Source organism: Zootermopsis nevadensis, unplaced genomic scaffold (assembly GCF_977971745.1).
Source record: "Zootermopsis nevadensis isolate Lab colony 2312 unplaced genomic scaffold, Znev_1.0 Znev_ptg000013l, whole genome shotgun sequence".
Classification (NCBI taxonomy): Eukaryota; Metazoa; Arthropoda; class Insecta; order Blattodea; family Termopsidae; genus Zootermopsis; species Zootermopsis nevadensis.
The window spans coordinates 3,908,753-3,934,730 of record NW_028259145.1 but is presented as its reverse complement, the minus strand read 5'-3'; the positions used below and the strand labels follow the sequence as shown (position 1 = coordinate 3,934,730).

The following is a 25,978-nucleotide window of genomic DNA, read 5'->3' as shown; positions in this document are numbered from 1 at the left end:
TCATACTTGCCGCAGTGAGAACCTGAGAATAACATCCTTTATATTATGTTTCAATATAACAGGCTGGGTTCGCCCAAAACTTTTTTATTTTTTTCGTTTTAGTAAGTGAATAATTCTGCGTCTACTCCAACATAATTCTTGTGCTACGGAATGTGGAATTTGTTACATACGACTGAGTTTTGTTCGTTGTGGGCTTCGCATTTTAAGAATAATGTTTGAAAATAAGCCATCATGTTCATTACGGTTTTCTTATTTCTTGATGGTTAGTGTAATTTATCTACTGTATTTAATGGGTGGATGTACTTGTATCATATTCCTTTATGCTAACCCTTTGTTTGTGATGTGTAAAATCTTTGTAATCATATTGATTTATTTTAATATCTACAACATGCATTGTGTTCCACATCTATTGTTATATATCTTATTAATCCATGGTGCATGTATGCACAAATAATGTATGTGCGAGTCGGGTGTGCCTGGACAGGCATGATAGTTTTTATGTGCATGTAGACGTCATCACCGTTCAGCATATGCTACATCGGTATATTACAAATTTTTGTCGGTGACGACGTACACTTTGCTACGTCTATGTACTGACAGTTTACCTGTCACAGATGTGTCCTACACGCCATTTTATCGCAGACGAGTTGAATTTAATCGGTTATGTCGATAGTCGATAGTTAATTGCCATTGGTCGATATAATGTTTTGGCTTGTGTTGTCATGACAACTAGAATAGAAACTTTGAAAGAGAACATTTTTTCAAGTTCTAAATAGTTCGTCGTCGTGAGATCGGTATGTTTATTCAGAATGTACAGATCAAGGATGGAGAATATACAAAGACAATTTATACTATGGTAATGTAAATATCACGTGTTCGTTGGAAATTTTCAGTTCTTTAAATTTGAAGTAAAGTGGATTGCATTCAAGTAAAATTGTAGTAGTGACACTGTCCCACACATTTTTCATAAGGGAATTTTAACACTTGTGACAAAGTTACATACTCAAACTTAAATTATTTTTATGTTGTATGCATTGTATTCTATTTACCTCTGTTGTATGCACTAGTTTTCTGTAGGTTTGTTTAAATACTGCTTCCATAGACTTTCAGACTTTGTAGACTTTGAATTGTATAACTATATTTAGTTCATTTAACTTCTGCTGGATGTATAGCTTGGATGGGGAGAACCTGCATACAGTTTTAGAGGGTACCATGAAGAGGATGGCTACTTGGATGATTCAAAATGTGACAGGAAGATATGAAGATGGATTTTAATGAAATAGGAATTTGGTGATGGTAGGTGGGTGTAACTGTCATAGTAATATGTATATTTTTAATTTACTTTTAGATCAAAGAACAACGATACAATGATGCAATACAAGTGTTAACCAATGTACTGGAAACAAATCAAGCAGTAAGTTCAAATTCACATGTTTTAAATATATAAGTACAAGTGTCAGTGCTAATATTAGTGCAGAAAATATTAACCTTTATCATCCATGCATCATGGATTATGCACAGTCCAGCTGACAAGGCATTGCACTAGCTTATCACTAAATTGTTAACCCAGGAGTTAATGCCTTGTTTCAGCCATGTGATAAAAGTATATGGCATGCAGGTTTGTTGAGTCGCTGTAGAACAATTGTTTTATATTTTAGTATTACTATGCTGTTAGGGCAAATTAGAATTTATACATTGTATTTAAATGTTACATTTCAGTCAAGAGCAGGCCTGTCTCTTTTGGCATTCTGCTACTTTTACACTCAGGATTTCAGAAATGCAGCTGAGTGTTATGAGAAACTGACCCTTCTCCAGCCTGAAGAAGCAGAGTATCACCTTTACTATGCTCAATCTCTGTACCAGGCTTGTCTTTATGAGAACGCAATGAAAGTTACTGCCCAGATTAATGATCCAGCTTTTCAAGGAAAGGTAATTGTGATGACTGATTGTAAATATGAACAAGGAGACCTTGTGTATGTTATAAAAAAATATTGTCAAGATTTAGAGTTCAGATATTAAGATGGTGGCGTGAAAGTTTATTCTGAGGGTGTGAGATCTATCATCAGTGCTTTTTGTATAATTTTTTATTGTTGATATTATGGGGTTGCTAATTTCTCACTGTGACTTAAATATGTTTTGTCCCCTCAAGAAATTACTTAAGGGTTATAGATTCAGGCCAGATAAAGTAAAGGGTGCAGCAGTGCAGTGATTCTAGCAATTAGCCCAGGGTGGTCTTTGTGGATGGGATCCATGGGCTGGTGCATCAATGGTATCCCAAGTAGCTGTTCTTCTTTTATTGTCCAACAGAATTTCAAAATCACTATCTAACAGAGCCTTAGAATGCCCCTGCTTGTATCAACACCCCCTTTCATACAATTCACATTTCCTTTTCTTCGCTGTTTCAACAAGATTGTGGTGGACTTTATCCTTTGTTGTTCCCCAAAGAAAGAAATATAACAGTGTTACATTTGGTGAATGTGGTAGCCTCCACACATGTCCACTGTGTTTGATCCAATAATCAGAAAACTGTCCATGAAGTACTCATCTCGCTACATGTGCAAAATATGCAGGAAAACCATAATTTTGGAATGGATATGGTGGACCTGTGTTGAGAACTTCATAACAGTTCCATAACTAATATTTTACTGCTTAATGTTACCTTCAGACATTACATTTTGAATGAAACTTTTTTCTTTTTGTATATGTTAAAATAAGAGAGTTGTTTGAAGTCACAGAGTTAGGTGGGACAACCTGTGTGTGTGTATGTGTGTGAAGTTATTATAGTATATGAATTAACTTTTAGTGAAGACTTCTTGCAGTAATAATGGCAGGGGTAGTTAGTTATGTGTTGCACAATTCACAAGTTGACTTGATGTAACTGAATGGTTGACCAGCATACAGCTGTATGGTGATGAAGCAACTTCCTGGAAAGGATTGCAAGATTTGTATGTTAATTCAAGGAGGTTTTCAAAATATGTAATAGAAACTTTGAGCAACTGGAGTAGATAATATCTAAGAAGTGTTTTTTTTGCATCTGCCTCTCTGTCAGTAGATTACAAAACTAAAAGCAGCCATAAAGTATGGAGAGGAAGACCTTGCTGGGGCAAAGAGTCTTGTAGACAGCAGTCCAGAGGATGATCCAGACACAGAAATCAACCATGGCTGTCTTCTATATAAGGTAAGTTTGCTTCAAACTCACTGTTTTAAAGTTAATTTCCTTGCTTATGGAATATTAATTATTCTGTATATTATTTGCATAAAGCCTTATATAAATTAAGGTTTGGTACTTAATGTACAATTTTAGGTTACTGGAATTGAATGAGAGATTTGATCATAAAAGCAGTGAAATCACTATGTTAGGTTTCTCTGGGTGACAGTGGACTAGAGTAGGGCTCGACACATCCAAAGTGAAATTCAACAGAGAGACCGAAATCTTTTTCATGGTAGATGTTATTAAATTTTCTCTTTCTTGTATTTAGCTGCACTGCCATCACTCTAATACATAGCCTTCTTTAGGTTAGGAAGTTTAGTGCATACATATTATACTAATGTCCTCTGAAATGCATAAAGTAGTCAAGGCAGTCATTAATTACACAGAAGGGCATTTGAAGGTGTTGGTTGAACTTTAATATAAACAATAAAAGGATGAAGAACTGGTTGATTGTGTGCCCAGTGAGAACCCCTTTATGTCATCTTAGAGCATAAATATGCACTGGTATGATAGCAGATTCTCTTTTGACTATTTCAAATATCTGGCTTGTTGTTGGGCAGTATAATGAAGACTAGTCATTTCAGGCATCTTAGACACAATATTTTCGGTGAAAATGCCATGTTACAGTCATAAGAGTTGCTCTGTCACTACCCACTGCCTGTAGGCTATTGTTATGTGATCAAGTTCATTCTAAAGTAATACTTCCAGTTTGTCTGCACAAGGACATGAAGTACACACACTATAAATACAATCCTCATTCTCATTGTTACACACACATACTTATCATTTCCTGCACTCATGGACACCTATATGTTACTTGCATCATGCATTTTATATTCTGATTAATTATGCATATATATGTAATGTGTGTACCATAACCTCCAAACACAAAAACAACACTTTGGTCTTTCCAGTAGTCCAGAACATCGTGATAAGCTTATTGCAATATCTGGGTATGTTTATTTGAATTTTATATAGACTTTTTTGAGGTTACACAACACTAACTGTTTCTGTTGTTGTACTTTGTATTCAGTTTCACGAACAATGTGTCAATTACTGAGTTGTTATAGATCTATGGCATATGTAGACTGTCTGAAAAGTTCCAGTCTGTTTGTAGGAAGAGTGGTGGGAACTAGTGAAACTTGGTAGGATGAGAGATGTGGTGGTGTGGAAAGCAGTAATAGGTGGGCCAGGACTTGTGCAACTTGTAAACTGAGCTATTTGCCTGGAAGCATTGTTGCTGTTGTCTGTTTTGGAGATTCAAGGCCACATCCTGTCATTCTACCAAGTTTAATTTATTTTTGTAAGTTCTTACTTTGATCAAAATTGTTCTGGCATCTTACAAACTGAGGCTGACACACTCACACCTTATATTAGAGATAGAGTTATTTCAGAGCAGAGTAGAAGTGCTGTGCTGAATTTTATTATTTACCATATGTCAATAAATACTTGATATAAACGATAAGTGTGTGTGAGCTGTCACACCTGAGTAAGTGAGGTATGAAAATAGACATTTTTCACAATGTAACAAAATTGCATCTCCTCCTTAATTCAAAATTTCTCTTGACACAATTGCTATCTCTTCATTTGAATGTGGACACTTTTCAGAGACAACACTCATAGACTCCATAAAAATTTTTTTTGCTTAACACTATCTTGGCAGTGCTGTTCATCAGAATTGTTCAGCCCCCTCTTAATCAGCTTGACCCAGTTATGGCTGCTTTGCGAAAGATATACAGATATCCAACAGTGAAGTTGAGACAACAAAGCCATAGACAACATGGTGCATACTTGGAATGTCTTATAACTATAACCTCTTATCATGTTTTCCATTGCCAAAGAGTATTTTAAGACTGATATTTTAATAACTTTCATTATGATCAAACCCCTTTCTTGGGAGTCATTAAACATAAGTTATGGTACCTTTCTTTTTCCAGGAAAAAGTACTGGTATTAATATAATTGTTGATATACTTGTAACAAACACTACTGTCAAGAACTTAACTCTCTGAAATGTTTTTCTATTTCATTTATGACTTTTCTTGTAACTGTTAGGGGAAGTATTACAGCAGAGTAACTTCTTTAGAAGAAGTACTCCTGTTCCCTTTTATAAATATTTATTGTTAGTTGATTCTGATATTTTCCTTTTGTTCTTCCAGGAAGGTCGCTTTGAAGATGCACTACAAAAATTCAGTACAGTTCTTCAAGTGCTTGGGTACAGTCCTCATCTTTCCTACAATGTTGCTCTCTGTTATTACAGGTTGAAGGAATATGCTCCTGCATTGAAACACATATGTACGTTTTACATTGAAATTTTTTGCATACACCATTTTGATTCATGTGTAGCACCTGCTATCTGTATCTTCCAGATAACTTCATGACATGGTATCTATGTAAGAAACTCATATTTAACCCTATGCATTCTGACTTAATTGTGGGATAGATGGGTGGATACAAATGGATTTTAAAGGAATGTTTGAGGGCATGATGATATGGACAGAATACAGTTGTGGGCTCTTGGGGGGGAAAAGTAGGGAATATCTTGAGTTGCTGAGTGACTATCAGCTTATAAAAGAAGGACTCTGCCCCATGCTATTAGATGGATTTGGCTTCAATTTTACAGAACATACAGAATGTATTATACTTTTTTGTCCCTTTTTTGTTACAAATATAACAAACTCATATGATGGTCTTCTTTGGTTAAAGATATGGGTAAACTGCTTGTTGTGTGAATGACTCATAATAATTGTGGTGGAAGTCTTGGCCACACTATGCTGAAAACATTTATCTCAGATCTCAGGTTTACATTGTGGGTAGTAGTTCAAGTGATGCAGTCAACTCCACAGTCAGATGTGTTTTCACTGATTTGCTATCAGTTTCCTAGAACTGCGATGTCACCACATTCCAAGTTGTTTGCCAGTACCTATGCCCAAATATATATTGTGGCCAGACTTATCCATTTATGAGGCTGATACTACTTTTAATAGGGCAGAGACTTCTGAGATTGAAATATCAGTGAATATTGAGGTGTGCATTAGCTATTAAAAAGTTGGCATATGCATTTTTTAAATCACAACATCAGTTAGTGTTAATTTAACAGATTTTTCTGGTTCCTGTTAATTACCATTATTTCCCTAGGTCTCGAAGCTAGTGATTCTCTTGTGCTTTATATAAACATTTTTATACAAAGAATAAGGAAATTAATATGAATATGTGGGAAAATATATAAAAAGAAACAGACTTCTGGGAGTAAGAATTCTTAAAATGTATTTAGCAGGAAGAGGATTCTTTTCTTGGTAGCATTGTTGCTTTTGTCTTTGAGGATATACTATCCCTTGCTTGTTTGTCCATTTACATCCTTCATCTACTGTTTTATTTTCTAGGCCTTTATTGTAAGAGATATTTGAATATTTAAGAAACACCATAAAGGTAATAATTGTATGCTTAAATTAGCAGGCATACAGTTTTATGTACTCGCGTACAAGTAAATATTTGTAACGTTAATATTTCAGCCGATATAATTGAACGTGGGATCTGTGAACACCCTGAACTAAGTGTAGGCATGACAACAGAAGGTATCGAAATGAGAAGTGTTGGTAACACTCTCACGTTGCATGAAACTGCACTTATTGAAGCCTTCAACCTGAGAGCAGCCATTGAATATCATCTCAAAAACTGTAAGTAGCATGATCATATGATAGACTATTTGAAGGTGAATAGCTTGAGTGCAAAATATTGTTCTGTTGCTCATAAAATACAATTGTAATTTATGATGTAGCAGCAAAGTAGACATAGCTTGAATAAATACTGAGTAGAATGGCTATGTATGTGTTGCATGACCAGGGTTCAAATCCCAGCAGTAGGATTGTTTTCTTCTTCTTCTTCTTCATCCTGTCATACAGCTTTGGGACCTAACCAACCTATACAATGTGTACCAAGGGCTGTTTCTCTGGGAATAAGGGGGCTGAAGCATGAAGCTGACCACTCACCCACATCCAATTCTGAGGTTAAGAATATCTGGACTTTAAGTCGACTCCATATGTTTTCAAAGTATGATGCATTTTAAGCATGATTTTACTTTATCCTTTAATGCTGTAACAATTTCACTGTTTCCATGTGGGTTCTTTACAATAAAAGTTTTCATTTCACCACTGTTACAGTTGATTATGATTTTTTCTTTAGTGCACTTGAAAGAATTAAACAATAACACTTGTAACAATTGTTCTGTATTTGTTACTATTCTTACACTTTGATATTCTAATATAAATAAGCAAACAAACAACTATTAACACTATAAAAAAGACACTACTGCCATATGCGTTTCAACCTCAAGAGGTCATCATCAGTGGCATCAGGGAAATTAATTAATTTAATTAAATGGCTCAAACTTGATTTAGAAAATAAATAATGAATAGGACATTTGACGAAAAGTATTTTAAGCGACACTGCACCAGATGTTGTTATTCATAGGAATAGACTCTGCACTTAGCTATTTATCCAGTGGCCGTAGCTGGTTTGCAGCGAGCTGTAGTTGCGTCATCCGTACCTGTGAACAGTGGGTGTTTTTGTCTGCAGTTGAATCAGCCAGAGAAGCACTCACAGACATGCCACCTCGCTCAGAAGAAGAATTAGATGCTGTTACACTCCACAACCAAGCACTGATGAACATGGAAACTAAACCTACTGAAGGCTTTGAGAAACTTCAGTTCCTGCTGCAGCAGAATCCATTTCCTCCTGAAACATTTGGAAACTTACTTCTTCTATATTGCAAGTATGAGTATTATGATCTGGCAGCTGATGTTCTAGCAGAAAATGCCCACCTCACATACAAATATCTTACGCCAGTAAGTAACCAGCATATCTGTTAACACATTTACTTCTTCACAAAAAGGAGAAAGTACTGTAATCATGAAAGAAACTGTATTTAAATTTGAGGTTTTCATAGCAGAGGAGATGTCGGTGTTGATCTTCTAGGTAGTAACTCTGGTCTGAAGATGGAGACAGTATAAAGGCCCCATATCTATTTGAGAGTTATAGTTGCTTCTCAATTTCTCTGTCTGCAGACAGGTGGTTATGTAAGCTGTTGTTATGTGTGTGAAACTTGCGGAAAAGTCAGGGTGATGTAATCACATGGCTGGCCAGCTGCTAGAAGCCCTCAGTGACCACAACTAGTTGAACATACACATGACACCATGTTTAGGCATTCCTGATTCATAGAAAGTGACTTTGCAATTTAATGTGCCCATTTGTCCCATTTTAGTTTACAAAGTTTTCTGTTGATGGTAATAAGAGTGTCAGGAAATGTTTAAATTCCTCCAGATAAAAATTTGTTTCTTAAATTTTGTATGTTAGAAGGATAATTTTCTTTTTCTGTGTTTCTAAATAAATGTGTCTTAGCCTACTTTCCTATTGCAGTACCTCTACAATTTCTTGGATGCTCTAATAACTCAACAGACATCAGCCGAGGAAGCATATCGTAAGTTTGATGAAATTGCTTCCAAGCATACCGAAACACTTCGCAAGCTGACCAAACAGGTGCAGGAAGCAAGACAAAACCATGATGATGAATCTGTAAAAAGAGCTGTAGGCGAATATGAAGATGCATTAGAAAGGTTATCAGTTTATCGTTTAGTATGAACTTGCTAGAATAGTGTCTTGTAAAAGGGTGTGACAGCTTATTACACAGTTTCCTCACTGTTGCTGGACATGGCCTCATGTGCAGAATTGCTGGTTAGCACAGTTCTTCCTGTCAGGAGTAATGAATGTCAAGTTTACATGCTACTATTTCTTTTGACCCTAGTTTTCATTATTCTTCAGATATACAAATTTGTCTTTTATATATCAGACTCTCTCCTTGAAGAATATCATTTTGGTTTTACATTATGTAAAACATTTAAATTGTTTAACTTTGGTATCTCAGAAATTATGTGGAATTTTAAACTGTAAATTTTTAGACATGTTCAGAAAGATTAGATCTAATATTTTTATTTTCCGTCTATACACAAACTTAAAATAATGTTGTTTAAAATTACTTAAAATTATAACATTCTCAGTAGACACTGCATCATGTTACATTTTTTGTATCGACGACATGTTTCAATGTGTATTACATCATCATCAGGTCTATCAATTTTAATATATTTTAAAAACTGTAGTACATATTAAAATTGATAGACCTGATGATGATGTAATACACATTGAAACATGTCGTCGATACAAAAAATGTAACATGATGCAGTGTCTACTGAGAATGTTATAATTTTAGATAATTTTAAACAACATTATTTTAAGTTTGTGTATAGACGGAAAATAAAAATATTGTATCAATAAAACACAAACATGACGCAATTAAGATATAAAAAAGATTAGATCTGTTTTTAAGAACATGAAACAAAAACTGTTTTTTAAACATTTGTTACTGTATGAGCCCCCTTAAAGAATTAATTAAACACTAATCTATGTGTTTGATAATATTTATTTTTATATCATTACAGAATTATTCTGGCTTGAATTGCATTATGGTTATTTTCATATGTATATGACTTAAATAAGAGTGTCATTATTTTATTGTTTACCTCAGAAATTTTGTATGAAATAAAGTAAAATTTGGATAATGTCATATTTTTCCTCATGCAGGTATATTCCAGTGCTGATGGCACAGGCTAAAATATACTGGGATTTGGAAAACTATGCTCAGGTTGAAAAGATTTTTCGCAAGTCTGTGGAGTTCTGCAATGAGAATGATATATGGAAGCTAAATGTTGCTCATGTACTCTTTATGCAGGAGAACAAATTTAAGGAAGCTACAGGTTTTTATGAACCAATTGTTAAAAAACATTATGATAATGTAAGTAAATAATATGGTGATCATATTACATTTACTTCTGTCTTTTCATAAGCGACTATTACTGTGCCTGTTATTCTGTTCTTATCTTTCCTTTCGGTTTACTTATAACATCAGTAATGTGATTTGTGTTTCAGATTCTGAACGTGAGTGCTATTGTTCTTGCAAATCTCTGTGTTTCATACATCATGACTTCACAAAATGAAGAAGCAGAAGAGATGATGAGGAAGATAGAAAAAGAAGAGGAACATTTGGCATATGATGATCCAGACAAAAAACTGTTTCACTTATGTATCGTAAATCTTGTAATTGGGTGAGACTTTTAGGAGAATATCGGCAGTTACTGTTTATCTAAATATATATGATCTACAATTTAGATAAAATTCCACACAATGCGGTTGTTAGGTATCCTCTTCTGTACCTAGTAGGTCCAGGTTTGAACATTTGGCAGGAAACTGAGTATCCAAAGCTGTCTGTTATAGTTTTTCTGAGACCTGCAAGCTTCTGGTGTCAAAAGTGGGTCATGACTGCTTCCAGCCATATCCTTCCCTATTCACCATATAGTCATATTGTCATTGCACTTTAAATGATATCAAACTACGTAAAAAACAAAAAAAAGTTCCACATTAATCAAAATTCAAAGTAATAATAAATCATAGTAATTTAGTTTCAGTGATCAAAAAGAGTTCCCTGAATATATAACACTGGAAATTTTACAGAGAAATTCATAAAGTTTTATTATGATTTCTGTAATTGCAGTGCATCTCTACATTTTCAGTTATGAAGTTTTACCCACACTGTATTTGTAGCTAAAGAAATCTTAACAGTACAGATGTATGTATTTGGACCTAAAGTTTCAAAATGATGAGTAAATCAATTTTTTATTGCATAGTTGTTATTGTTTCAGAACATTATACTGTGCAAAGGGGAATTACGAATTTGGAATCTCACGTGTTATAAAAAGTTTGGAGCCATACAACAAGAAGCTAGGCACTGACACATGGTATGTACTCTCTTTTCTTTAATGTTACTGTTTAATGTAGTGAAAATTTTCCTTTTTGTATACCAAGCAAGTTTGGCTCTGTGATAGAATATTTGCTGTGTATTCAGGAGATACTCATTCGGTCTAACTAACTGTTTCTTCTTTTTGTAGCACATTTATAACTGATAGTTGCCAAGATTTGCCTTCCTTGTCACAATTATTTCCTTCAACAACATTAACCAATTGATCTTTATAATGGAGAAGAGTTGTGTCTTCTTTAACATAGGGACCAAACATTTAAACATTATTTGGCATTTGTATTGATATAGGGGGGGAACAACACTCCAGGCACTGAGACCTCAGCAGGGTCCATTGTGCATCTCTGATCTTGTTAAGGGCCCTTAAAATAGCCTTAACTATTTGATTCAGTACTTCATTATCATTTTATTTTGTTTCTCCTGTGACCGTAATATATTGTAAATGAAATTGATTTTGGTGAGGTTTAATGCACACACAAAAATAAACAAAATTATATTTTACTGTGCTAATATGATTTTTCAGGTTCTATGCAAAGAGATGTTTCCTGTCACTTATCGAAAATCTAGCAAAGCATATGATCGTAACAAGGGATTCAGTTTTCCAGGAGTGTGTTCAATTTCTGGAACACTGTGAAAGTATGTATCGCACTTTAATAAATGGAAAAAATTATGGTCTCAATTTCTTCTCTTAAAAGTCTTTGTTAAGTGTTGCTCTTTCTTAAAATTGCCTGGTATTTCTTACATAACAAAAGCCTTTCCAGTTAGAGGGTAAATATATCGTGCTACTAATTAGTTTTATGATTGCAGCGTATGGTAAAGATGTGAAGACCATTATTGAACAGCCTCTTGAAGAGTCACATCTACATCAGGGTAAGAACACAGTCACTTATGAGGCCAGACTTCTAAAGGCTCTGCTGTTGCGCTTGCAGATGTACTGACGTTAATTCTTGTATATGTATTAGGCTAGACAATATGTTTTAGCCTAATTCACGTCCAAGTGTCAGATTAGACTTGTGGGCCAAGCAGTAATGGCCGATCCAGAGTATCACCAGTGTTTTAGGTTAGAATAGTAATGCCTCTTTTCATTGTATATAAAAAATCATTATGTTTTTCAGTTTGTCATATTCTGTACTTTGCTGCATGAATATTTGAATCACATTTGAGAGAATGTTAAGTTATTCTGTGACTGAAGTAAGAGAGGTTATGTTTGCTTCAAATGGTACCTGCCATTTGTGGGAGCAAGTGTGAAAGGAAAACTTATATAAATAATATTTAAGTATAATGAAAGATTAATATATCTGTAGTTGATCATTGTGACAGTGGCAGTGAGAAATATATTCGACACTGAAAAGGTAGTAACCATATTGTCACTGTCATGTAAGAAGAACCGAACTGCATTTTATGATTTGAGAAACATGAGTTTTTAAGTTGTTCTTGCACCTGTATCTAAACAATACTTAATGTGTAAGCAAGTTAATAAAACTATTGTATTTGGCATTTTAATTTAAGAATGCAGATGGTCACCTAGTGGATAAAATTTGTCTGTAGGAAGTAATAGGACAGTCGGTTCTTGCCAAGCATGAGGGTTTTGTTCCTGAAAAGCACCAGCAGAAAACATTAGAAAACTAAAGAATCAATGGAAATAATCAGATCCGGTGATCTTCGTAAAGAATTTATCTATATTTGTTCATAACAAAATCAGTTCAGGTATGTAACACATATCTGTGTTAAAAATAATATAAAAATGTCACTGATTTCATGTGGGCTCCTTTCAGCTGATGAATTCGTTATTATTAAACACTTTATTGCAATTGATAATGATTTCCTCTTTTCAGTACTTGAAGCAGGCAGAATTTTTAAAAATAAATTTAATAACTTTAGTATTTTTCTTGTACATATTTATTTATATTATATCATATTCACATTACATAATATTTTATCTTGAATATATATATATAGAGCTGGTCTAAATTTTGTATATTGATGGGAGAAAAGGGAAGCCCAGAGGTTGTGTTGACTGTCTACCTACCCAGTACAGTTGTTATAATAAGAAATGCATGCTCCTGCAAATGAAGCTGCAAATTGTATGTCCAGATTTTCTGTTATTCAGCCACTTCAGTAAGAGTAATTTACACTGCTAGTGATAGCCTGAGTTCATGATGCTTGAGTATAAATAATACTGTACATGCAGTCATATAAGCATTAATATAACGTTATCTGATGTTTTTGTTATCACAGTTTATATGAAACACCTCATGCGATCAAAGCACATAGACTTCTTGTAATAATATTCATACGCGACTAACCTTTCCCTTCTAATTTCTTCATGCTTCGTTGTGTCAAAGTGTAGGTGTATAGTCGGATTCGAAAAAAAACACTTTCGGTGAAAGTACGCAACTTTTAAGTAGATCGCGTTATTCTCACAAGTACTTGCTTCGGCACTGTTTCCCCGCTGAGGCCTACAGATGGCCGTGCTGGAATCTCATCAATGGAATTTCTTCGGTGCATCTTTGCTGCTGTTATCGCTTACAACGCAGAGTGAAGCCACTAATCTTACTGAAGTTGCAGACAATTCAGGTATATACATTGGCTGAGGTTTGACATCTCTTTTCCGGTACGTGAAAATTAAATTTATCTGTTAAATCAGTTTATTACATGAGCATTATTTATGTGAGGTAATAATGAAGTTGCAGGTTTAAGTATATTGTGTGATAATATGCATCAATACACGTAAAATAATGTATTGGTACCCAGAGTGATTTATTTGTAGACCATATCTAATGCGTACTGTAGTTTATACTTAAAGGAAGCACATTAGGCGGAAGTTGTGTGTTATGTTAAATATTTTAACTCTGAACCCACTTAATGGTCAGGGAAGAGATTTGGTACTGGAAACAGAATAAAAGTCAAGACAATTACAGTTTGTATACATTCGGCCATTAATTAACACGGATACAAAGTAATTTCAATAAATACATAACCACACAAACATCTAGTGATGCATGGTGTAGGATGGATCTCTCAAAAGCTCTCCTACTTTTAATACACGGTGTTCAATTTAAAACGCAACCTTAACTACAACAGTATTTGTAAGCATTGTAACACAAATATAACAAGACAAACCACGTGTTTGTTACATCAGTGTTCCTTTAACGTTTCGCAGCGTGTCGTAAACGCTTCCTGTGTCCCGATGTTTTGTTACCAGTAGGTTCATTGTTGAATTGTTAGGTATTTCGTGGAAAGGATACTCTTTGCTAAATGCTTCACGAACAGCAGTAAACGATAACAATGCGAAGCCATGTTCGAGAATGAACACACGTTCTCGTGAATACACCATGTTTGCACCTGCACAACTTTTGCGCGACGACCTAGCAACGAGCGTGACAATAACTCGAGTGTCGCGGTCCTTTTGATTACATTATTGTCCCTTAGAATCTGATTGTTTTTTAGTTTCATTTGAAATGGTGCACCCTATGCCAGTACAGCTTTTACGTGGTGACCTCATTATCACAGACAAGATTCTTCTGACTGTAATACTTCGCTGTCAAGCGAAGGCTGTACCAAACTCTAGGATTAATTAAATGAAAAAGTTATCGGATCGCAGATTAGCATGAACTTAATTACAAACTAAAATAATGTGTAAACTTGACTAATTGTGGGCGAAATGAGAGCGCATAGTTACAGCAGTCATGTGATAAGGTAAAAGTCTACCGACGTTTCAGAGCTGCTTGCTGCCTCCATCATCAAAACGATGATAATTTTGGCCTAGGGCGTCCGTAATTGAGAGTAGGCAGATCGATTGCTTTTCCAACTATACCCTGGCATTTTCCTTAAAAGTAAGGAAAAGTAAGGAAAATCGTGGAAAACCTCAGTCAAGGCAGTAGTATTTGACACTAATTGCGTCGACCTTGTTGCAAATTTACGGGCAGCCTCAATTGACCTACAGAGTATCAGTTCTCCTAGATCAACAGTTGGTGACTTCAGACCGCCCTTGTTGGAGGGAACAAGTGCCTTCCAGGTTGCTGAAGTAAGAGGTTCTCCCGCATAAGCCAACTTTGGGTGGAAACTCTCAGTTTATTCTCTGACGAGTTTCGCGAAGAATGGAATTGACAAGCCCTACTTAAATTCCCGTCACTAATGTACAAAGATACTTTGGTTGGAATGTGATGACATTCGGACTGCGAAATTTGCAGCTTTCGGATGTACCTGAGAGCAGAGGCGGACGTCGTATTTCAGCTTGATTTTCTCGTGAAACTTCCCATTGTTTACCCATACGATTTGGTATAGTTCGGACCATTTTTACTTACAATTTTGTAGGGTTTGGTTGCAATCTAACTCCGACGTCTGGTAAGGTAATTTTCTGCCCAAGTGTTCGATGGTTTCATTTATCTTTCATGCAGTAAGTATTGCGGGCTATATTCCGTTCTAAAACGTGGTGTCGGCGTATGATCTATGTGAAAAAGTGTAAGTACTTAATCTTTTATCAGCTTCTATTCCAAGGCGTGAAAAACCTCACCGTAAATATCTGCATGATATTATTATAAAAATCTTCTTACTAGTTGGTGACCGCCACGGTGGTCTAGTGGTTAGAACGCTGGCCTTGTAATCCTGGGGTCTCGGGTTAGATTCCCGGCGGTGCCCGAATTTATAACTTGCGTTGGGCAAGGCCGTGGTCTAGGTAACACGGAGTTTTCCTCCGGGGGCTTCCCCGGTTTCTCCGTGGCATCCCATCAATTACTCCATTCACACACAGAAGAAGGCAATGGCAAACCACTTCTGGATCATCTGCCAAGAACGTATATGAACAGGTCCCAGTCCGAGAAAAGGATGGTAGGATCCTGTTCATATGGACCTGTCGTCAGACAGAACACTAATAATAATAAGATGAGGTGGTCTAGCGGTTAGAACGCTGGCTTTGTAATCCTGGGGTCTCGGGTTCGATTCCCGGCGGTGCCCGAATTTATAACTTGTGTTGGGCAAGGCCGTGGTCTAGGCAACACGGAGTTTTCCTCCGGGGGCTTCCCCGGTTTCTCAGTGGCATCCCATCAATTACTCCATTCACACACAGAAGAAGGCAATGGCAAACCACTTCTGGATCATCTGCCAAGAACGTATATGAACAGGTCCCAGTCCGAGAAAAGGATGGAAGGATCCTGTTCATATAGACCTGTCGTCAGACAGAACACTAAATAATAATAATACTAGTTGGTACAATCCTCTGGGGCGTCAGCTCGGAACAGAAGTCGCAGAACTCGGGTTTTTGTTCCGAGTTGACGTGGTTGGTCGCCCCAGAGGATTTTATGATCGTTAGTCGCAGCGAAAGCTGCAAGTTATGTGTGTTTGTTGCTAGTTATTTCTCGAGAGTTGTTCTCAATAAACTAGGTTTTAGCTAGGACATGAGGAACTGAGTATTCATTTCAGCTACACGCATTAAAATGAAAGAGAATGCATTCTTCGCCATCACAGCTCGTGTTCCGTGTTTATGATCTCGTAACCGAAATAAACAGATCGTTTCGCATAACTGTTGTACCGGAAAGTGGTATAATGTATTTCTTGTTTAAGTGACAGGCTCGGGAGTGGGCGGCCAGGGTTCTAATTCCGTTAGCGAAAGTGGGAATAAAATGTAATCTTGTCCAGGGAAACCACGTGGCCCCCAGTCCGTTCTAATTGCAACTGCGGAAGTGATCGTGTGGTAAAATTGTTCCCACGCTTAATGCACAGTCATGATGAAGTGTCCAGAGCGATAAAGACTTTAGGGAGAATGGAGGTATTACCTCCACGCATTCTTAACCTCAACACTCGATAGAAAAGGTTGGCCAGCTTTGTCACCAGAATCAAGCCCCTTCATATCCACCCTATAGGAGGAGGCTGGATGAAGTGGATGAGAGAGAAATCCATCTCCCTGTCGGGAATCGAATCTCGGTCGTCCAGCCCGTAGTCTACTCGTGATGCTGACTCAGCTATCCCATCTTCCCATCTGGTGATAACGTAGACTCTACGTCCTTATAGGAAGCATTTAAAAACATTACATTATGTGATTAAGTCACCTTTGAAACATTACGTAAGCATTTGCCCATATTTTAAACCCTGCCTCGGATATAAGGAACCATAAGACCAAAGTATCTTTCTTTCATTTTCTTACATAAATCTTCCCGTCAGCACTCGAAATCACCTCCACGGGCATTCGGTTGTCGACACTGACGAGTTTTCCATTCAGCGCAGTATAAAGTGATCTTCTGTGTTATGGATCGGCCAGACTTCATTGGTGTTCACTCTTCCGAGATCACAGAAATATTCACTGTATAATTAGTTAATCGAAGATCACGCAAACGGGACCTTTTTTTTAAATCGACGATCGCACTAGGTGACCGGAACTTCGAAAAATGTCACGACTCCCACTTCACGCACAAGATTAACGAACAAAACAAAAGAAGTTTGTTTCGTAGCAATAGGCAGTAACCAGAGTCCTACCACACGTCTGAAAAATATTCACAGCATCGGAAGTTGAGTCTTAATCGAAATAGACCAGAGGCCTAATCAATAAATGTAATGGAAGAAGAAACAGATAAATTAATTCGATTTCCTTTCGCAGATTACGAAATGAATATTTCTGCAAATGGATAATTCCATAAAGCAGAGGTCCTGATAAGCTAACAGTCAAGAATTTCCCCTTCTTTTATGGCACCTGGATTTTCAATAAAATATACACGATCGCAAATACAGAGAGATACAAGGTTTTGATAAGACAATCTTAGAAAGTGTATTCCGTACCGCAATACACATGAAATCCTCATGCGTTTTTTTACATTTACAGGTATTATATCCGCCATGTTCTATACTTCCCACTTTGCCTACCAGATCGCAGCACCACAGTTTTACGTCATGACCTTTCCTCATCCGTCATTTTGTTATCACCGTTTCCAGGGTATTTAAAAAGTATGATTCTTAGGTCGTGCAGAATGGCACAACCTCCGCATCAAATTTTTCATTCAAATCCATCGAGTAGTTCTCGAGTTGATTCGACTTCACTTCGTGCAAAAAATGAAAGGGTCTCAGTAGAATTTAATTCCATTATTGAAAGGTGTTTTACTTAAAACACTTCCTAGGAATTAAGTTCGTTTACCTTACTTCAGCGAGTTTAAATCCATGTATTGACGTAAATTTCCTCATTCGTAAGAGGTTCACTTCATGGTTAAGTGAAAGTTATAAACAGAAATGACATAAAAGCGTCTTAAGGTAACGGTACGTCTTGACACTTAGGTCTGCATAACTTTCACCACTGCACTACTTATGATGACCGTGACAGGTTTAACTGATTTTCCGTACAGACAAGGCAATTATGTCATGGAGAGTATGTTCCTGCTGCGTCCAAAAGTGACTGGTACATCAGACACATCACTGCACATAATTTAAGGAGAAGAAAACACATTGTGACATTTTTATGGCCATTAAAATAATGTAAGTGCCAAATTCACTTAATTTTTTTTGTGTACAGTGCCAGAACCACCGTTGTATGGAAGGTGTGGACAACAACAGCGTAGTTTCAGAATGCTTTTGGATAATTTGCAAAAAAGTTTCTTTAGTACATTTGTATTGGATAAAGGTTCACTATCTTTAATGTATTCCCACAGGGTTTTTATTCTTTTTAAGGAAGCTGATACAACAAAATATGCACCAATCCATTCCCTGAACAAAAGTACACCTAGATACAAAATTTTGTATTTATTACGTTTTAAGTAATGGAAATATTTACATATCTGTGAAAAAATTACTGCCACATCCTACAGGCTATTAATATAATTAATTAATATCAAGGGATTTAGACACAATAAAACTGAAACTTCGTAGGAACTCTTTTTATTTCAAACCTACTTGTAAAATAAAAGTGAAAATTGGCGATGACATGGTTGACAGCACTGTTTAATCTGACCTGCCAACTTTCTGTATTGTCATATTTCTATTGAATCGATATCAAGGGTCGTTATAAGGCATGGGACTTTTTACATTCAATTGGTTGACTGTAGTTTCACAGTCTATTTAGTAATGTTGTTTAAATCACATAAATTATATACCGTCGAATTAAGTATGGATGATGACTTGAGTAAGATGTGGTCGGAGACAAAATGAACAGCTCTGAAACACAATTCCATAATTTTCCTGGCGAGGCAAGGAAAATATGAAAAATACTAGCAGAAATATCCTGCTTCTCGGGCGAGAATCGAACCCAGTACGCATCGAACACAAAGCAGGAACGACAACTTCTCAGTTCACGTATTAGGTTGACCTTGATTGAGCAAACATGTATTTTAATACATTGAATCCCACCATCTACCCTTACATTTACACTTAGATTAATTATTATAATTTATGTAAGCAACAGCAGTATGGTCGAGTACACGCGACATGGAAGTTTCACAAAATCTCGACTTCCAACCAGGAGAAGGAAAATGTCAATTTCACACCCTGATCACTGTCAATCCCAAACAGGCTGGCCACCATATGTAGAACTACGTAAAACAAGGGCAAAGTTAAAAAGAGGTTACTTAATCTACAAAGGATACTGCTGGGGAAATAAAGTGGACTGTTTCGGCAATAATCTTGTGCATTTGAATCGTCAGCATCTAACACAGATATTTAAAACACTTCATTACACAACTGTTTATTTCTTACAGTATCAAAACAAGTTGCAGTGAAAGACAAGGACGAGACTGTATGTCCCACTGTGTCAGCCACGTTGCCTATCTTCTCCTTGCCCTGCAAGACAAATAAAGATTGTGATGTTCTTGGTGAACTATGCTGTAATGTCGATGGAAAGCTGCGTTGCCGGAAAGGCGTGCCAAGACCTACCCCAAAACCAATACACACACGTAAGAATGTTCATACTTTGGAACGAGTACCACACCCAGAATAATTAGCTTGCAAATGCTGTTATCTGCAGTGCATTCTAACCTCTCAAACGAAGAAAATTAGAATACCTTTGTTCTGCTGTTGCATCATCCATTGTCCCAAAACTCGCCGGCCCAAGGTGCCTCGGGGTGGCCAAGCGGCTTTGCATAGAGATTGGCTGTGCGGGTGATCTTGTAGTGCTTAGTAGGGAGTTTGGAAACCCCTGAACATACTAACGGCTTGCTCTTACTAACTGTAGTTTGTTGAAGAATTGCTTAATACACTACACAAGTTGTCGTGGATGCTGGAGGCAAAAAGCCAAAGATCATTCAGGCTGAATCTGTATGACAATGAAATATAGTCCATTAGACCCCAACAAATGGTGGTAGCTAAGTCGGTATAGTGACTGAACACGGACTGGACGATCGGGGTTCGAACCCTGATAGGAGCAGAGGAATTTTATTCTGCGTCCAGACCGGCTCTGGGGCCCACCCATCCTCCTGTCCAATGTCCCTGAGGGTAAAGGGCGACGCTGACCACTCGCCCCCTGTATATAGTGCCGAGGTTAAGAATGAGGAGCTATGCCTCTTCCCCTAAGCGCCTACATGGCGTGTAGCGAGACAGCTTTTTTAGACCCCAAAAATGACTTGCTTATATATAAAAAAGCATGGCTAAGCTCCTCCTCCCGATCCCTGCTTTCAGCGTCAGAAACCCTCGTTGGTGCAGCTGGCAACATGGGCGCTCTTCAAAAGCCAAAACAATACTAATTTCATAGGATTTGAGGTTTTAGAGGCGGTGAGTGCGAAGATGGTTGTCTTCTTACACGGCGCAACAACCCAGAAGACAGCCATCTTCAGACTCACCACCGTGAAAACCTCAAATCCTACGAAGACACGAGTGAAACTCAACCCATAAAAATTACTCAATAATACACTCCATATCCAATAAAAATCCAGATTAATAAGCATTTTTATTTGGTAGCACTGTTGGGATTCATCCCTAGAGATTGTCCAACATTCCCAGTAACTGAAATTCTGCCAGTGAAGAATTGCACCAACGATTCAGACTGCTGGCCTCGTATCTGTTGCCCAGATGGACAATACAGCTACTGTCGAACTTCAACGCATCAATGGGAGGAGTCTACAGGGTTTTCTTGTGAGTTAAACATTTTCCCATCACCTTAGCGTTATATTATAATGTTTTTGTTCTTAATAGCTGGTTTACATAAAAGTCACAGAACAAAACTAAATATTGCCGTAATTCTTTCATCACAGTGCCGTTTCCAAAGACTATAACAATTGAAATGATATATTTTAGCATAACTTCTTGTAAGATAAAAGTAATCTTGCCCCAATTTCAATGCAACATTCCATAGTTATGTTGGGGCACAGACATAAAGCTCCATGCATTAACCTCAGAAATAGACAGAAGTCCTTAGTAACAAACTTGCATCGCTTTCTCTGCTTACATTTTATCTCATTACTGAATTATTTTTATGCAAAGGAACCTCCAGGTTAGATATGAAGGACTTAATTGAAAGCCAAATATACTAAGACCACAAAATTCTGGTGTTAACATATATTTTATTTTCCACAGCTTTGAGAAGCACAATTCCTTACCTGCAATGTACCCCTCCACCACCGATACTTTTTGATCTTTTCCCCAAACCCTGTAGAACTCCTATTGATTGTTTCCCAAACCTGTGCTGCCAGGAACAAGGCAAGAAATTCTGTCGACCACCCAAGAAGTCTCTGCTAGCTTTGATTGCAACAGTTAGACAGGTAAGAGCCCCCCTGTAACATGAAAAGGGCTTACTGGTTTGGGTAAGCCAAAGTAAACACCCCAATATAATTTTGCAGACCTCATTTGTTAAATTCATTTTAAACTGACAAGAAGAGATCATCTTGTGTTGGGGATTTCAACAAAAATGGGAGCACTTTATCACAAATCTAGTCTTTAGACTGGGCTGAACACAGGTGTACAGGAGCTGCTGTTGTGACAGGGTGACTTGTCTATGGAACTGTAGCTGCCCACAGGTCCAAATGATACGAGTACCCATGGAACAATAATGAAACGATATTGACAGGAGAAAACTGAAGGTTTTGGATAAAATCCTGTCCCACTGTCTACCACAAATCATACATGAACTATCCTGGGAAGAAACCCAGGCCTTCGGTGTGAGAAGCTGGCAACTAACCACCCGAGCTACGACACACGTAACAAAGGAGTTAGCTTAACGGTTAATGATTCCAACTCTGGTATGTCCTAAAAAAATTCAGAGCACTATCTTACATTTATAATACAAGTGATTATGACATCACAATCACTCATTCCAAAGCAATACAACGCTAAAATATTTGTTTCTGGTGAGGGTACATCAACAGATTTAGGACTAGTGGACCAGATGGAATCCTCTTGAGGACTGTGTACACCAGTGGTCCCCAACCTTTTTGTGCCTACGGGCACATTTGAGAGTTTATGAGATCGTGGTGGGCACCAACCAATTAACAAAGGCAAATTTTCTTTTCTCTGGACAAATAAGTTATGGACACCAAATAATACAAAAAACAACACGTTTAATGTTACAAGAAACCATTTCAATAAAAAATACGTAAGTTTATGAGTATAATTATTATTACTCAAGTGGGAAGTTAGTGTGATGTTTGGCGTTGAATTTCATCGGCCAATTTATCAAATTTGGGAGTGTAGGATGATGCTGCTGCTCGCAAACAATCATCAAGATGGGCGTCAGTAAGTCGAGATCTGTGCTTTGATTTTATAATGTTCGTGGTTGAACGACCTTCATTATTCAGTATAACCTCTTTCCATAACAATACGGGCGCCGTGTTGGTGACCACTGTTGTACACATAGAGCTTTTCTGTTTTACACAGAACTGATCTGTACTGTAGGGGGTAAGGGACTGCCTAATGATGGTGTACAGGAATGTTTTCTCTTGCATGTTTCTTATACCATCCATCTACCATCAAAGTCAGGTACAATAACTTGTGTAAATTCAACCACCAGAATATCAGTGGCTTCTCCACATACAGACTCAGAATTCTGACTAAGACAGAATGGTTCGTGCTGGCACACACAATAAAAACAAAATTGTTAACATTTCTATTGCAGAGATTGGGATGAGGATGAGAATAAACACCAATAAAAATGATCAACACTCAACTTGCCTAAAGGTTTATTTCTTGACCAAAAGCCATTAAGCAAGAGTGGTAATATGGAATTCAGAAAATGTCCAATTTAAACAAATGAAACACAAACTGCCCGCCGGGGTCCCATGCTGACGTTGCATTATCATCTCTTCCATGAACAATCTTCAATGAAGAGTCGGACACTATTTAGTCCAACTAGAAAAGAACAGAAAGGTGCAAATGTGAAATGTTGTGTACCAAACATGTTTAAATTGTAAATATTTACTCATGTACTGCTTCTAGTTCATGGCTAATGCAATTTTCCAACACTAATCATAAACATACAAGTTTAAGTATCAAATACAATCATGCAGGACACAACGTTTCTGTATTGTAATGTGACAATGAATAATAAAGTTACTGTAGAAAATCTTAGGCTTTTCTTTTCTTCCTTTTATTTCTGTGTGGATTTTGAACAACTCAGGTACAATGCCAGCAGTGCACAATTAATGAATGTCTATTATGAGCTAAAAACACCCACAAACAAGTATTAAAACACCAGAATTTCAATTAATACTGAAGGGGGAAAAAATACTTCAAGCTTTTACAGTCAGTGAATACAATGGGCACTTCTTGGGTGATCGGCTACGTCAACATGAAATCAGCTTAAAATGTTTCAGAGTTGCCTCTGCTTCCACCTTCAGGGGCTGATGTGATGTGTAATGTGACACTCCATTACATTTAGAGCCACAGGTGGCACTCTGGCCTTGGTGTTCTTGTCTGTGAATGAAACAACAGGGAACAGAGAGCAAACTCATATTCTCAAGCCCATGCTGCATAATGAAAGGGAACCATATTCTGCTTCCATTTTAAATAAAAGGAACTACCACCTGTTCAGTTCAGGTTCCATTGAGTCGGGGCCAACCCCTAGTGACATTATGAACAAAATCCCTCCATCCTCTTCTGTCTCTAGTAACTGTCCTCAGTTCTTCCATGGTCTTTCCACAGAGTTCCCTGATTCCATCAATCCATCTCATCCTGGGTCTTCCTCTATGCCTACTACCTTCCACTTTTCCAAGCATTATAAATTTTTCTAGACTGTTGTCGGCTCGCATCATATGACCAAAGTACTTTAGTCTTAATTTGCAGATCGTGGCCTCAGGGGAACAGTCAGGCTTAATCTGCTCAAGAACTGATCCATTTGTTCTCTTGGCAGTTCAAGGCACTTTTAAAGTCGCCTCCAAGTCCAAAGCTCAAATGCATCAATTTTTCTTCTTTCCATCTTCCTCACTATCCAGCTTTCACATCCATAAGTTACTACAGGGAAGACCACTGCTTTGATGATTCTTATTTTTGTTTTTAGTGTAATGTCCTTATCTTTCACAATATTTTCCAGATTTGTCATTGCTCTTTTCCCCTAAACTATTCTTCTCACCACCTGTTACCATTAGTTAAAAGGTAGTCGACCCTTTCTTCCATGATTACAATTAAAACACATCCTCAACATGACCCATATGGCAATACCTCAACTCCAGGCTTACGTTCTCTTACAGAATAACAAAATCCATTGAATATGCATTAAAAAAGATAAATATGGTTGTGGTACAGTATACTGTATGCTTATGACTTACAACCACAAGAGTTCTAAGTGTGATTCATAATCATACAGTATTTAGAATCACTGGGCAAAGATCATGGGAAACAGACACAAATTTACATGAAATTACAATAACAAAATTAATCAGAGAAGTGAGGATAAGACAGGCAGAAGAACGACTGAAGTGCCACATGAGGTGTAATAATACTGACTCTCGACAGTGGCTCAGTTCATTCATGCAGATAGCCTAAGATGCTGGCTATTACTGATCCGTATTTCCAGTGTCTTTTAATGGCCCTGTCTCATTTAAATATCGTGGCAGCCACATTCCAGAGTGAATCACACTACCCTCAGCATCCACAACAAGCAGTCACAACCACAACACCAATCTCTGATGATGGAAGCAAAACGAATGAATTCTGAGAGTTTCTGAAACATTGGAAACTAATTCCATGCCCACATGGTTTATCATCCAAGATTACTTCATTCCAATTCTGATACCAAACTTCAATAGCCTTATATTAAACACTAAATTACCTTCTTGAAACCAATATCATTTGCATATTCTCTGAAGCACTGTCGACAGAGATTCAGGCCATATTTCCTAATTAAACCATGTCCATTGGCACAAGATCGGCTGAAAAAAAATCACTGTTAATAACCTGCAACATGTACTCACAATAATTTGAAATAAGAGTTCATAAAAGGTTCATTCTATGCCAAATCAACATAAATCACCCCACATCCTCCAATTTGCAAAGCTGTTCACTAAGTGTAAGATGTAAGTATCAACACCAATTTTGAAGGTGTCTTGTGACCCATTAGACACACTATCAAGATGATGCAAGAGGCATGCATTACAGATTCTCAAATAGAAACACAACAACATGTTTTAATTATTTTGTTTTACATTTATTCTAAGACTTCCTAAACACATCAATTACATGAGAATTCATAGCTTGGTATCTTCAGTAAAACCTCAACGCAAATTACTTTCAGTTTATTTAAACTGTAACACATCTCATACGTAACATGTGTACACTGTAAGTACTCACCATGATCTCGAACCCTGTCCATATTTCCTCGGATGCGAATACCAAATATTCTGAAAGCCCATCTCGAATTACTTCCAACCACGTCTCAACTTTCACCACGTGAAGAAGACCGAAGTGGACGTTGATTGTAGAATGCAGAGAACCAGACGCAGTTCCTAGCATACGAATACTCTCAACAGCACAGATTATGTTAGCACAGCAGAGAAGAAGAATTTGGTG

The 25,978-nt window shown here is 37.1% G+C and overlaps 3 protein-coding genes and 1 long non-coding RNA gene across 8 annotated transcripts; 2 read left to right on the top strand and 2 right to left on the bottom strand.

The window, feature by feature from the left end:
* The first annotated feature begins 122 nt into the window (after window positions 1-122).
* Window positions 123-12,577, top strand: Ttc30 (tetratricopeptide repeat domain 30). 2 transcript variants are annotated; one of them, XM_022078694.2, is made up of 13 exons: window positions 123-262; window positions 1,349-1,414; window positions 1,720-1,929; window positions 3,053-3,178; window positions 5,370-5,505; window positions 6,723-6,887; window positions 7,786-8,054; window positions 8,626-8,822; window positions 9,847-10,057; window positions 10,192-10,367; window positions 10,962-11,057; window positions 11,598-11,710; window positions 11,882-12,577. In XM_022078694.2, the coding sequence occupies exons 1-13, from the start codon at window positions 212-214 to the stop codon at window positions 12,010-12,012; spliced, it is 1,947 nt and encodes a 648-aa protein (XP_021934386.1). In that variant the 5' UTR covers window positions 123-211; the 3' UTR covers window positions 12,013-12,577. The 2 variants fall into 2 exon arrangements, with proteins under 2 accessions (XP_021934386.1, XP_021934385.1); XM_022078693.2 differs by lacking the exon at window positions 123-262 and adding an exon at window positions 688-856.
* On the bottom strand, window positions 1,320-13,515 carry LOC110836957 (uncharacterized). Of its 2 annotated transcripts, none has more exons than XR_015535160.1 (2): window positions 13,381-13,515; window positions 1,320-7,944 (listed from the first exon to the last, which is right to left on the bottom strand). It is a non-coding gene; the product is annotated as an uncharacterized LOC110836957 (long non-coding RNA). The 2 variants fall into 2 exon arrangements; XR_015535161.1 differs by lacking the exon at window positions 13,381-13,515 and adding an exon at window positions 8,629-8,767.
* A 24-nt stretch (window positions 13,516-13,539) lies between these two features.
* On the top strand, window positions 13,540-23,537 carry LOC110836953 (uncharacterized). Of its 3 annotated transcripts, XM_087348830.1 has the most exons (5): window positions 19,001-19,612; window positions 19,747-19,941; window positions 20,942-21,115; window positions 21,557-21,741; window positions 23,091-23,537. In XM_087348830.1, exons 1-5 carry the CDS (start codon window positions 19,459-19,461, stop codon window positions 23,100-23,102), a joined length of 720 nt encoding a protein of 239 aa, XP_087204956.1. In that variant the 5' UTR covers window positions 19,001-19,458; the 3' UTR covers window positions 23,103-23,537. The 3 variants fall into 3 exon arrangements, with proteins under 3 accessions (XP_087204957.1, XP_087204955.1, XP_087204956.1); XM_087348831.1 differs by lacking the exon at window positions 19,001-19,612 and adding an exon at window positions 13,540-13,651 and having other exon boundaries at window positions 21,557-23,537; XM_087348829.1 differs by having other exon boundaries at window positions 18,988-19,612; window positions 21,557-23,537.
* Window positions 23,138-25,921, bottom strand: RpS29 (ribosomal protein S29). The gene is made up of 3 exons (XM_087348832.1): window positions 25,760-25,921; window positions 25,242-25,341; window positions 23,138-23,323 (listed from the first exon to the last, which is right to left on the bottom strand). Exons 1-3 carry the CDS (start codon window positions 25,819-25,821, stop codon window positions 23,315-23,317), a joined length of 171 nt encoding a protein of 56 aa, XP_087204958.1. The 5' UTR covers window positions 25,822-25,921; the 3' UTR covers window positions 23,138-23,314.
* Between the last annotated feature and the right edge of the window lie 57 nt (window positions 25,922-25,978).